Genomic DNA, 13,506 nt, shown 5'->3' on the forward strand with positions numbered 1-13,506 from the left:
AGTGGCTGCCAGAGTTCCGCTATGCCATCAACACCGCCCAACAGGAAACCACAGGAAGGACACCTGCTGGGTAGGCAGATTCTGGGACCACTGGAACGCCTAATCCATCGGCCACCTTCACCAGATCAAGCTGCATATTCCCTGGTGGAAAGACAAAACACCATGGCGGAGGAGGTGAAGAATAGAATGAGGAAGTGTCAAGCCAAACAAGCTAGGTATTATAATTACCATAGAAAAAATGTGCAGTTTCAAACGGGTGACCTGGTTTTGATTAAAACTCATCCTCTCTCTAGTTCATCAAATAAGTTCTCTGCCAAGCTAGCGCCCAAGTGGGAGGGTCCAGCTGAGATAAAGAGTAAAACAGGGCCAATTAATTACACTGTTTGCTGGGGCAACCCACCTAGAACAGACGTATTAAATGTGGTAAACCTGAAGCGTTATTATGGACGTTCTCCTCCTCACGCGAGACTTCTGTCGGGAAGATCCAGGGAATCCCCGTGACGTCAGGGAGTCAGACAGCTGATTGTCACTTCCGATAAAAATAGCCGGTTTGCCGGTGTTCGAGAGAGGATGTTCTCATGCATTGTATGGTGGATTAAGCGATCGATCGCTCTACACTACGTTGTCGTCATCTGTGACTGGTTATCCCGTTGTGGAAATAATATCCTTTGAATTTATTTCACCGTTCACCGGATCCTGTACAGGACAACGCACATCTAGCTCCCGGAATAAAAGCCTTTCCGGTGAGGCCGATTCAACGCACCCACACACATACACTCATACTGTACATTGGACTGAAACGGAATATTCCAACACACATACATCTTTGTATATATGTATATATTGTATTTATTGTAGGGGTTGTGGTTTGGGTTTCTGGTATAATACACTTTGGTTTGACATTTATTCTGTTTATTTTGTGGAGTATTTTATTCAAACACGTTTAAGAGAAAGGGATTAAGAACCAGTTGACTTTGTGTATACTGCCTTATATAGGCTGAGTGTTACAAGTTATCTATGTGATCAGATGTCAACACTATGGGACACGGCTGCACACACTTCCTGAAACATTTGTCAGACATAAATTGTCTTACCTTAATATCGGTTTGATATCGTTTCAAACAAAACAGTCCCTGAAGACGAAAAGATACTGGTTCTCTAGGTGCTCCTCAGACACTGGTTTACGCGGAGACGTTCCCCATATGCGTTTCAAACGCAGTGTAGAGTTCCCTTTCAAAAGGGAACACATTAATATCATGCTAGAAGCACAATCTGATTTTTTAAAGTATTTTTCACTGATGAATTGTGCTACCTAGTGTTTCAATGGGAGGTAGCAAAATCTGAGTAAGTTAAGCACAAATTATCAGAACACCAGGACTTTATTCCACAGAAAACGATAGGTAAAATGTCTTTTTTTTCTACAGATCTCTGTATTGAAAAGTTAGCCAGAAAGTTAAAAGGTTTTTAGTTTGAAATAGTTTTAAGTTGAAGTTTAGTAATTCCAAGGTGACGAGTTTATATAAAATGTGATGAGTTTATATTATATAGTGTGGCAAAGGTGACATGATTCATTACATAACTTTTCTCTAATATAATTGGTTCTTCATGTGTGTAATTTAGCAAACCCTCCCCTGTTACTAGGTAAAAGCAAATATGGATTTCTTGATTACTTCAGCTTGTTGCTCAAGTCATGAGATTTCTATATTTAGACAGCCATCTCTTGTCCATCTGCATCTGTTATTTTAACACACACTATTTTTGACCCAAGTGTTGGGGACAAATGGGGATAAATGTTAATCCTGCAAGAAAAGGAAATGTTAGTTATGATTAATAAAAAAATTTCCTTCACATCAACATTTTTTACCTGATAAAAATATTTAATGTTATCTGTGTCATATTTCATCTGCAACAACAATGTGAACATTTATAAAGATCTGTTTAACCATTAATCTTTAAATAAATCATTGTGTAAAAATATGAGCAGAGTTCTCCACATGAAAGACCCACGACTGGCAGATCAACGTGCTATAACTTTTCTCTTCAATACAGTAGGAGGATGTTAAAGGCTTAGTTCACCCAAAAATGAAAATTGTGTCATTAATTAACTCACCCTCATGTCGTTACACACCCGTAAGACCATGATGAAATCCGAGAGGTATCTGACTTGTCCATAGACAGCAATTTCACCACCACTTTCAAGGTCCAGAAAGGTACTGGAGACATTGTTAAAATATTCCACGTGACTACAGTGGTTCAACCCTAATGTTATGAAGCGACAAGAATACTTTTGTATGCAAAAACAAAACAAAATTAATGACTTTGTTACACAATTTCTTCCCTACCCTGTCAGTCTCGTACGCAGTTGATGCAGTGAACACAGTTTAGCACTTCCGTGTTTACGTCCGAACGCCTTGGCCGACTCCTGCGTCACCATCACATGTATGCGTCGTGCTGCTCATGTGAACAGCGTCGGCCAATACTGAATCGGTGTTTTGACGTAGAACCTAGAAGCGCTGAACATAAACAGCGTAAGAAAATTACACAGAAGAGAGAATATTATTTAATAAAGTTTTTTTGTTTTGTTTTTGCGCACAAAAAGTATTCTCGTCACTTCATAAAATTAAGGTTGAACCACTGCAGTCACTTGGACTATTTTAACGATTTATTTAGTACCTTTCTTACGGTTTGAGTGATCGGAACCATATATTTCAATTATTTTTTTATAATATTTATAAAGCAGACATCATATTCAGAAGTAGTTTGTGCAGTATGCTAATATTTGATTTGAATTCAACCTCTAAAAAACATAAAAGCAGAAAGAATCTGGGTGTGCGTTATTGTTCAGCGATGCATCACAAATGTACAATATATCACTATCTATTGCTCTGTCATTTCTATTGAAAATCAGTCGCCAAATATGAAAACTAGAGTCTGAAAGCTTTCAAATAATATTTGTCAAGATTACTTTAGGTTTAGACTAGAAGATATTATTGTTATAAAAATGTAATAGCAAACTGGTGACAGTTTGAAATAATAGTGGTTAAAACATTTTTATAAATCATAAGTTATATAACTGATATTTATTTTGTAATGTGTGAAGTGTATTGATGTTAAAATATGATATTTTACTGTTTGTACCTGATTCTTTGATGTTTTTCAAATAGTGTGATTTTTTGGGAATTGTATTGAATTCTCTCCAACAAAATCATACCCAGAAATTGATATAATACAAGGGTTAATCTCCTTGCATTTATGTATATGTATATGTATTTACACTGGGAGATAAGGTGCTTGTAATGCTCCCTACTTCTAACTTGAAATTACTTGCCAAGTTTGAGGTCAAACGGATTGGGGATCTCGATTATGAGGTTAAAGCAGACAACAGTGAGTGGAGAGGATGATCTCAGACCAGAAGCTAATCCAAGAGTCAATCCTCAGCTTCAGATCCCTGCTGGAGATCACCTCACACCCTGCCAGCTCGCTGAGGTAGCCAGGTTGCAGACTGAATTTTCAGAACGACTTCTGGGCCTTCACTTGAGTCATGGGGAGGTGAATCCACAAATTAGCAAGGATTGCAGCCTGCCAGATATCCAAGACCAAAAAAGGAGGTAAGATTAATTATAGGTGGAGGTTATTATGGGACGTTTGTACCCAACTATTCGGACATCACCGGACCGTTGACTTATCTCACTAAATGAGAATGTAGGTCAAGTATCTGCCCTTTTACAAAATGAATCAAAAGTGCCCCTCTCAACAATCAACAGTAATATTGTGGTCAAAAAACAAAAAAATTCATTTGAATTATAATTAATATGGCAATGTGAACAAAGTGGTAATGAATAAAAAAGACTGTTTTCTTTACTTTTCATAACGGCAGGAAGAATTTGCATTTGTGGAGTGAACTGAATCTGTGGTTTTTACATTTTACAATTGAATTTGTGTTACTTAAAATGTGAACTGACTACAAAGCACACTGCAAAACCATGCAGCACCAGAGGTCACATTAATGCTAAGTAGTGTTCAGTTTACTTTTATTTATGTACTGCATATTGATTTACCGTTTGATGAAACTATCATTAAAAGGTTGGTTAAATTAAAAGGTTAGTTCACACAAAAAATGAAATCTCTGTCATTAAGTACTCACCCTCATGTCGTCCCAAACCCCTTAAGACCTTTGTTTATCTTCAGAACACAAATTAAGATATTTTTGATGAAATCCGAGGGTGTCTGATCCACACATAGGCAGCAATGTCATTAATACCTTTCTGGATGTCAAAAGTTGCAAAGACATCATTAAAATAGTCCATATGACTACAGTGGTTCAACCTAAATTTTATGAAGTGACAAGAATACTTTTTGTGTGCAAAAACAAAACAAAAATAATGAATTTATTCAACAAATTCATCTCTCCCCTGTCATTCTGCTACGCTATTTACGTTGCAGAGCTTCTGTGTTTATGTCATTCTACTGAACATTGCAGTGTGGCAGGGTGCATTATCCTGCTGAAAGAGATCACTGCCATCAGGAAACAACATTGGGGTGTATGTGGTCGCTTAATAAAACACTTTAAAAGTGAACGCACACCATCTGAGGTGCAGGTCAAAGCTAACAGATCTGTATAAAGGAGATATAACCGCACACTCACTTGCAAATACTTTATTTCACCAACATTTTGGCAAAAAGCCTTTGTCAAGGTGTTTAGGTAAGTAGTACATGTCAAAGTAACATCCACATGAATGCCAGGGCACAGAACATTGCCCAGAGCACTGTAGTCAAAAAGAAATTAAGTTTTTTGATGAAAACATTCTCCTCATAGTGGACTTCATTTGGCCCCAAATGGTTGAAGGTAAAAATTACAGTTTCAGTGCAGCTTCAAGGGGCTTTAAACAATCCCAGATGAGGAATATGGGTCTTATCTAGAGAAACGATCGGCCATTTTCTTAAAAAAATGAAAATGTATATGCTTTATATAGACACAAATGATCGCATTACAAGTGCTTCCTCCAGACAGCGATTCCGTATTCTTCAAAAAGCTTACACTGAATGTCCTACACCATGTAAATAATGGGATTGGCATTTACAGACATTCTAAACTCTATTGGTGTTAGACAACACGTGTCAGGACCCACTCATTGTCATAATCATACTTTAGATCTAATATTGTCACATGGAATCGATATTGATGCCGTTGAAATTCTGCAGCAGAGTGATGACATCTCAGATCATTATCTAGTCTCGTGTATACTACATTTAGTCAAAGAGGCTAAACTGCCTCCCTGCCATAAATATGGTTGAACCATCACTTCTACCACTAAAGATCGCTTTATAAATAATCTTCCTGATCAGTTTCATCGCCTTAGCATACCAGACAGCTTAGAAGACCTCGATGTTGTAACAGAAACTATTGCCTCTGTCTTTTCCAGCACATTAGACTCAGTTGCTCCTTTGCGTTTAAAAAAGATTAAGGAAATTAATCCAACGCCATGGTACAATGAGCACACTCGGGCCCTAAAAACAGCAGCTAGAAAAATGGAGTGCAGCTGGAAGAAAACAAAACTAGAAGTATTTTGCATTTCGTGGAGAGAGAGAATGATTGAGTACAGAAAGGCCTTAAAAACTGCTAGATCTGCCTATTTTTCAAAACTTTTAGAAGAAAATAAACACAACCCTAGGTATTTATTTGATACAGTGGCTAAATTAACAAGAAATAAAGCTTCAACTTCTGATGTTTCCAAAGAGCACAGCAGTAATGACTTTTTTTGGTTATAAAAAATTATAACCATGCAACAGTCTACTACAGTATTGTGTCAGACAGTGCATTGTAGTGTCCCTGAAGAAAAATTCAATTCATTTACTGCTTTAAGAGAGGAAGAATTGTCTAAACTTGTTAAATCATCAAAATCAACAACATGTATGTTAGATCCTATACTGACTAAGCTATTGAAAGAGATGCTTCCGGAGGTCATAGATCCTCTTCTTAATATTGTTAATTCATCAACTAGGATACGTACCAAAAACTTTTAAGCTGGCTGTTATTAAACCTCTTATTAAAAAACCACAACTTGATCCTAGAGAATTAGTCAATTACAGGCCGATTTCAAATCTCACTTTTCTGTCAAAAATACTAGAAAAGGGAGTTTCATCACAACTATGTTCCTTTTTAGAAAGAAATAGTATCTGTGAGGATTTCCAGTCAGGATTTAGACCGTACCATAGTACTGAGACTGCTCTCATTAGAATTACTAATGATTTGCTCTTATCATCAGATCGTGATTGTATCTCTCTATTAGTGTTACTGGATCTTAGTGCTGCATTTGACACTATTGTTCACAATATTCTTCTAAATAGACTCGAAAACTATGTTGGCATTAGTGGAATTGCATTGGCATGGTTCAAATCTTACTTATCTGACCGTTATCAGTTTGTAGTAGTAAACAATGAGATGTCATATCAATCACAAGTTAAATATGGAGTACCGCAAGGCTTTTCACTCTGTACATGCTACCCTTGGGAGATATCATTAGGAAGCATGGCGTTAGTTTTAATTGTTACGCTGATGATACTCAGCTCTATATTTCTTCACGCCCTGACGAAACTTACCAATTCGCTAAATTAACAGAATGTATAGCTGATATAAAAAACTGGATGACCAGTAATTTCCTACTACTAAATTCAGAAAAAACAGAGATTCTAATTTTTGGACTGAAAACTACTTCACGCAATAACCTAGAATACTGTCTAACACTTGATGGCTGCTCTGTTAAGTCTTCATCATCAGTTAGGAACCTGGGTGTGCTCTTTGATACCAATCTTTCATTTGAAGGCCATGCGACTAGCATCTGCAAAACCGCATTCTTCCATCTTAAAAATATATCTAAACTACGACATATGCTCTCAAAGAAAAATGCAGAACAGTTAGTTCATGCGTTCATGACCTCAAGGCTAGATTACTGTAACGCTCTACTGGGTGGTTGTTCCTCCCGCTTGATAAATAAACTACAGCTCGTACAAAATGCAGCGGCTAGAGTTCTTACTAGAACTAGGAAGTATGACCATATTAGCCCAGTTCTGTCATCACTGCATTGGCTTCCTGTTAAACATAGTATAGATTTTAAAATCTTGCTAATTACTTACAAAGCACTTAATGGTTTAGCTCCCCAGTACCTAAGCAAGCTCTTAAATCATTATAATCCTTCACGTTTATTGCGATCTCAGAATTCAGGCCAGCTGATATTACCTAGAATATCAAAATCAACCGCAGACGGTAGATCCTTCTCCTATTTGGCACCCAAACTCTGGAACAATCTTCCTAGCATTGTTCGGGATGCAGACACACTCTGTCAGTTTAAATCTAGACTAAAAACACATCTCTTTAACCTGACATACACATAACACATTATCAATTTATATTTTCAAATCCGTTAAAGGATTGTTAGGCTGCATAAATTAGGTCAGCCGGAACCGGGAACACTTCCTATAACACCAGATGTACTTGTTACATCAGAAAAAGAATGGCATCTACGCTAATATTAATCTTTCTGTTTATCCCGAGGTTTACCGTAGTCAACCGGATCCAGGCCGTATCCAGCTGAGACCAAGGACCTGTGCTTTGACACGACCACAACGCAGCCCTGAAGTACCAGCAGAGATCAAGTCAACTAGATCATCCATTGTGAAGGCCTCATCGACACGACAGCCAGTGCCACAGTTCCTCAACAAACCGTCCATACCGGCGTGATGAATACGATCCTCAATTGGACACGACCACAACGCAGCCCTGAAGTATCAGCAGAGGTCGAGTCAACTAGATCATTCACTGTGAAGGCCTCATCGACACGACAGCCAGTAGCACAGTTCCTCAACAAACCGTCCATACCGGCGTGATGAATACGATCCTCAACTGGATGGAACTGAAATAAATACTTTGATTGTTGCGATCCTATCAGACTTATGATAGCAACCTGATTGGTAACAAAACATTGTTCGCCAGAGGAGAACTGGGCCCCCGACTAAGCCTGGTTTCTCCCAAGGTTTTTTTTTTCTCCATTTTAACACCTATTTGCCACTTGTTTGCCACCTGATGTCACCTGTTGGAGTTTGGGTTCCTTTCCACTGTCGCCTTTGGCTTGTTTAGTTGGGGACACTTGACATTTGACTTGATTTGATATTCAACAGTATTCTTGACATTTATTCAACAGTGCTTTGATCTGCCTGCATTGACACTATTCTTTTAGAGCTGCTGTGCAGCAAAAATTATGTACCTGTTATCAATGTAAAGCTGCTTTGACACAATCTGCATTGTAAAAAGCGCTATATAAATAAAGGTGACTTGACTATAATGACATGGGTATTACAACATAAACATGGTTTATGAGGACACTTCCTGTGTCCTCGTACTTCTACTGGATCATAAGTAATGACAGAGGGATTATCCTAGTCTTTATTCTACACTAAAATTAAGGTGTGAGTGTCATCTTTACCCCATATCTTACCCTATTTGATTACAGTATTTCACAATTGCTAAAACACTAAACCCCATTCTCTGAACCCAATGCTCAGTGGCCTAAACCCATTTGTCGAATCAATCACTTTGTAGGCAAAACCTTAAACAAGTTCAGGTAGTTAAGACACTGTTTGCAAATCTCATCCACTCTTTTTTGCAAAACTCTAAACACATTCTTACTCACTAAAACACATTTTGCACTGTGTTGCAAAATGGTAAATACATGTGGCAAAAGTTAAACACAACTACAACACAGTTGTCATCCTTTAAACACAATGGCTCAAAATTATTTCACACTTATTTCTAATGATGTGATCAAATCAACTGTATAAAATATAGGTCAGTTCAGAGTGCACAGGTAACACAGGTGCTGAATGATGATACCAACAATAGATACAAACAATCTGAAAAGTAGAGGAGGAAGAGTGTGTGTAAAAGGATGATGAGGAGAAAGAGCAAGGGGTGTGTAGACAAGGCTGTCAAGGCTGGATGCGGCACAGGTTTTTCCCTTTGCCTTGCAAAAGACAACATTGCCTGTGATGTGGAAAATGTCCTCAACAATATTCAATAATATTCAACAATATTATTGATCTGACAGTACTGACATTATAGGACGAGAACTGAACTAAGCTAGCCTAGATGATGACATCACTGTTTTCTGCAGAACTGCTTTATATAGGAAAATAATTACAGTCATTTACATAATAATTGATGGTCTTTACAATGTAAGTGAATCAACACTGAACTGACTTCAGCTGAACAATGACACTATTTTCTTTTAGAGCTGTACAGCCAAAATGAACCTTCTTTGCATTACTGATCATCATGTACCTGTTATCACTGTAAAGCTGCTTTGACTATACTATACTATACTATACTATACTATACTATACTATACTATACTATACTAGACTAGACTAGTATCTGCGTAGTATAAATTGCAATTGAAATAAAGGTGACTTGACCTGATTTAGGTTGGACCCAACATGAAGTCGTGATGCTGAAGCAGAATGAATCTCTCACTGACTCTTTTTTTTTTTTTTTTTTGTGTGTGTGTGTGTGTGTGTGTGTGTGTGTGTGTGTGTGTGTGTGTGTGTGTGTGTGTACTGTATCATGCTTTTCATTTAGAGTTTTCTTTGACCTTTTAGTCATTTGCATTTAGACTGCTGTATGTTTGCAGTATGTAAGTACTGTATATACAGACATTCAATACTATATAATATTGAATATAATACTGTACTTGCAGTACATACAGTATACTTTAAATTCACATTACTTGTGATTTCTATACATTTTATGTAATGGCAAAATGTGTTTACTGTGTTACAATATACTTTTTTTCTGTAACCTCATGTTCTGGATGTTGTGTTTTCCATTTTTTAATGTAGTGTCTAATGAATGATCTGTAGTGTTTATATATTGTTTAATGTGTGTATGATCTGAAAGCTTTGTTTGATTTTGCCATAAGAGTCAGAGGTTTTGTGAAATTAGTTTGAAAATTGGATTTGTGTTCAATGTTTTGAGAAAATGAGAGATGGTTTCAAGAAATGTGTTTTAGCAATTGTGAAATACTGTAATGCTAGAAGCAAAGCTGGAGATCAACCAAACATGGGCCAGTGTTCCTTTATTTTCATTTTTATTCATGCTTTGTGTAAAGAGATCTTAGATATTGGACTTCATAACACGTCATAGGCTCTTTTGCAGAGTTATTATTACAGAGACAATTAAATAGCATTCTGCCATTTAATAGCATATGTAACACCGGGTAACTGTAAAATTCTTAAACCAGTAATGACTGTTACATAATCCGTACAAAAACATCTAATGACATTTTGGATATAACTGAAGTAGTGGTTCTCCTCAGATACATGAATAGATTAAAACATGACCATGTTGATCTTATAAAATGAGAGCACAATATAACCTTTAGAATATTATCTACAACATTTTTAAGCCACAGTATATTATGGGAATATAACTATAAAGTAAATCATAGTGTTGCCTTGTAGTATTTTTGCCTGATCCCTTAAACAAGCATGCTACCCAGAATTATGTGTAGGAATCTTTAGATCCAACTGATCTAGAACATGTCATTGTTAAAGTTTGACATTGATGATTTCTGTTTAGACATTTAACAGTAACAAAAAAATGTCATATTTATAGAAAAAAAATAGGGAAACTGGTTTTAAAAGCCATTAGGTTTTCCTGCTATGCTGATCACACCAAATCTATGACAATACAGAATCTGACAGGAGCATGGTACAAACCTCAGGAAGAAATAAATTACAGATGAGACAAGACCCACATGCCAGAGTTCTGGCTTTGAAGATTTCACAGTGTTTGCAAGGCATCCATCCATCAGGCTGATCTATGGGTTCAGAGACTCCTCATTTTTGCGTTCCAGCATTCTCGCACAGCGTGGACATGTGGTCGAGTTATCATAGTAGCAATCCCTGGGCAAGAGAGCAAAATCACAAGCAAAAACAAAACCTAAACTTAGAAGGAATTAATAGGTACATGAACACAAACACTTCTAAATAAACACAAGCTTGATTTTGTGCTGCATTCAGAAATGTGCAGTTTCATTCAGCACAAGTATAAATAAATAATAATAATAAAAAAAAAAAATACTTCAAAAATCTTCTTTCTGATTATCACATATTGCTGTAGTCATACAGGTCTGTTTTATTTATTAAACTCATGGCCATGAGAAAAGGATTTTGTTCTCTCATCATACTTCAAGCAAAGAGCAAGGTCACGACTTCACACTGCATGGTCACGAGGTATGAATGTTATTTTGACAAAATTAATCTTTATAGCTTTTAAGACCCCAAAATAATATATTGTGGCCAAGATATATAATCACATTCCCTTGAGTTAATATGATGTGGTCACAACAAAACTTACTGGACCAAACCTGTACCTTTTCAGGCCCTATAACAGCACATATGGAATGTGGTAATTGGAAATGTATCTGATGTGTTCAAGTTAAAGATTTTTTATTTGTCAATTCCACCATATGTACAAACATACAGAGAAATCGAAATACCGTTTATCTTCTCTCATCAAGAGTTTACATTATCAATGCACTATAGAAAAAATTTGTCTCTGAATAAATATACATAAGGAAATGTAAACAGTGAACAAAGCAAACCTGTGGAAAACAGCAAAACAGTCATGACAGAGGGAGGTGTGGCTGTCGAATGGAAAGAGAATGTCACCCTCTTTGCACAATTCACACATGAAGCCTTTGGCCTGGCATTTCTGATGGTATAAAATGAGAGAGTTAAGACAGAGATGCAGAATTGACACAGCAGAATTGATTTCACTTCAGAGGCTGCTCACTTTCAATGGGTCATAAAATTATCACATTTTCCTTCAATTTTTGAGACATTTAATTCAAAGTTTAGCTGAAATTGCTGGGGTAGATTGTTTTACAAAACAAGCACAGAAAACTAACAATTTCTAGCCATGAAATATATAAAATAAGAACTAGATTTTGTTTTTCACTGTAAACCTTTCTAATTACTTTAATATGTTATCATTTAGATGACAATTATCAATTATGCTGAACTCAACAGCATACCCACAGCCTGTGTGTGGGTGCAGAAAAGAGCTATTACTTCACACATGAAGAGGTTATTTACAATAGACCAAGAAAAAAATTGAAAGTCAGTAGGGTCCAAACACCCACGACCCCGATCTTCATTGTCTTTGCTTCCATGTTCAAAGCGTCACCCACAAACTTACCTCACAGTCCAGTTTAATATGTTTGGCAAAAGTTGTGTGAATTTCAGTGAGGGAACAGCTGAGACGCCCACTGGAGGTGTCAATCAGGTCCTGTAGGCTGTACATGTCATCATTCTCCACAAAATGCTGACGGTCTTGAAGCTGTGACATTACAATTATACCATCAGTTATTTTAAATTCCACCATCTTAACCCTATTGCTATCTGAATGATAATTTATTTAGGACATACATGCATACATCATCGAGGGTGTCTCATTTAAGAAAAATAAGCATTAGATTGCAACGTAAGAAAGAAATTACAGTATTTTACACCTCACAATGAATATCAGTCAATTTTATTATGATTACTTTTCTTAATTATGACATTCTTGATAACATATGCAGCCTTCATATTTTTAAGAAAAGTGAACATTAACTCTTTTATAGTTATCTAAACATCCCTGAAACCCACAGCACCACCACACACACAAATCTATTTAAACTGAGGTATATCACTGATGTATTTTGAGTTTGCAAGCTACACTTGTGGTGGGTGTGATTGTAAAGGTCTCAGAGTTACGAGTCTTCCAAAAATATTTTTAATGATATTCGGGTTGCGGTTGGTCGGGTCGTTTGAAATAAAGATGCCAATTAAACCTTAGTAATTTTCAGTTTTACTTACTAAAGGTTTCAGTTTTACTTTCATGGGTATTTGTGAACATTTATTTATGGATATTGTAGCCTCAGTCTTTGGCTTAGCCTAACTGTTTTTGTTCGTCTAAAATGCGTAAATAAATACTTTATTAATATATTCTATCCCTGCATTTTGTGCTTGTGAGAGCTTCAATTGGGCATTCACTTGGCAAAATAGCCTAAGCCTACTAATACAAGTGGGAAATCCTTATTTACCTTTTGAATGTTGAGCGTTAATAACTTTTGAATAAATGCTGACGCGGGACAAAATGCCGATTTCCCAACACGTTGAACTGAGCAATGCCATTGTACCATTTGAATAGGCTACTTTTAAACGCATATAGCTCAGTAATGTCAGTTTTATGTATTTTCTGATGGGGCGGGATTTTTGTTGGGAAAGTCGGGGGAGAGACGCACACTTCGATTAGACTGGATAAACACATGCAGCATCTTAATTGTTAAGAAAATGAAACGAAATAAATGAATAAATCAAGCCTTTATTACATAACACTAGGCTATATCATACAACATTCAGAAAAAGAACAGTTTGCGCTCCTAAGGGCTTTCACACCTTTCCAAA

General features: G+C 36.7%; 1 protein-coding gene across 1 annotated transcript in view; it reads right to left on the minus strand.

The window, feature by feature from the left end:
* Positions 1-10,122: 10,122 nt before the first annotated feature.
* def8 (differentially expressed in FDCP 8 homolog) overlaps positions 10,123-13,506 on the minus strand; it is a 96,960-nt gene continuing 93,576 nt past the window's right edge. Inside the window, exons 7-9 of the mRNA XM_048186894.1 lie at positions 12,254-12,394; positions 11,658-11,767; positions 10,123-10,956 (exon numbers count right to left, since the gene is read on the minus strand). Coding sequence (XP_048042851.1) covers positions 10,872-10,956; positions 11,658-11,767; positions 12,254-12,394 — 336 coding nt within the window. The 3' untranslated portion in view covers positions 10,123-10,871. The remainder of the gene's footprint in view (positions 10,957-11,657; positions 11,768-12,253; positions 12,395-13,506) is intronic.

The sequence above is a fragment of the Megalobrama amblycephala genome, linkage group LG4 (assembly GCF_018812025.1).
Source record: "Megalobrama amblycephala isolate DHTTF-2021 linkage group LG4, ASM1881202v1, whole genome shotgun sequence".
Taxonomy (NCBI): domain Eukaryota; kingdom Metazoa; phylum Chordata; class Actinopteri; order Cypriniformes; family Xenocyprididae; genus Megalobrama; species Megalobrama amblycephala.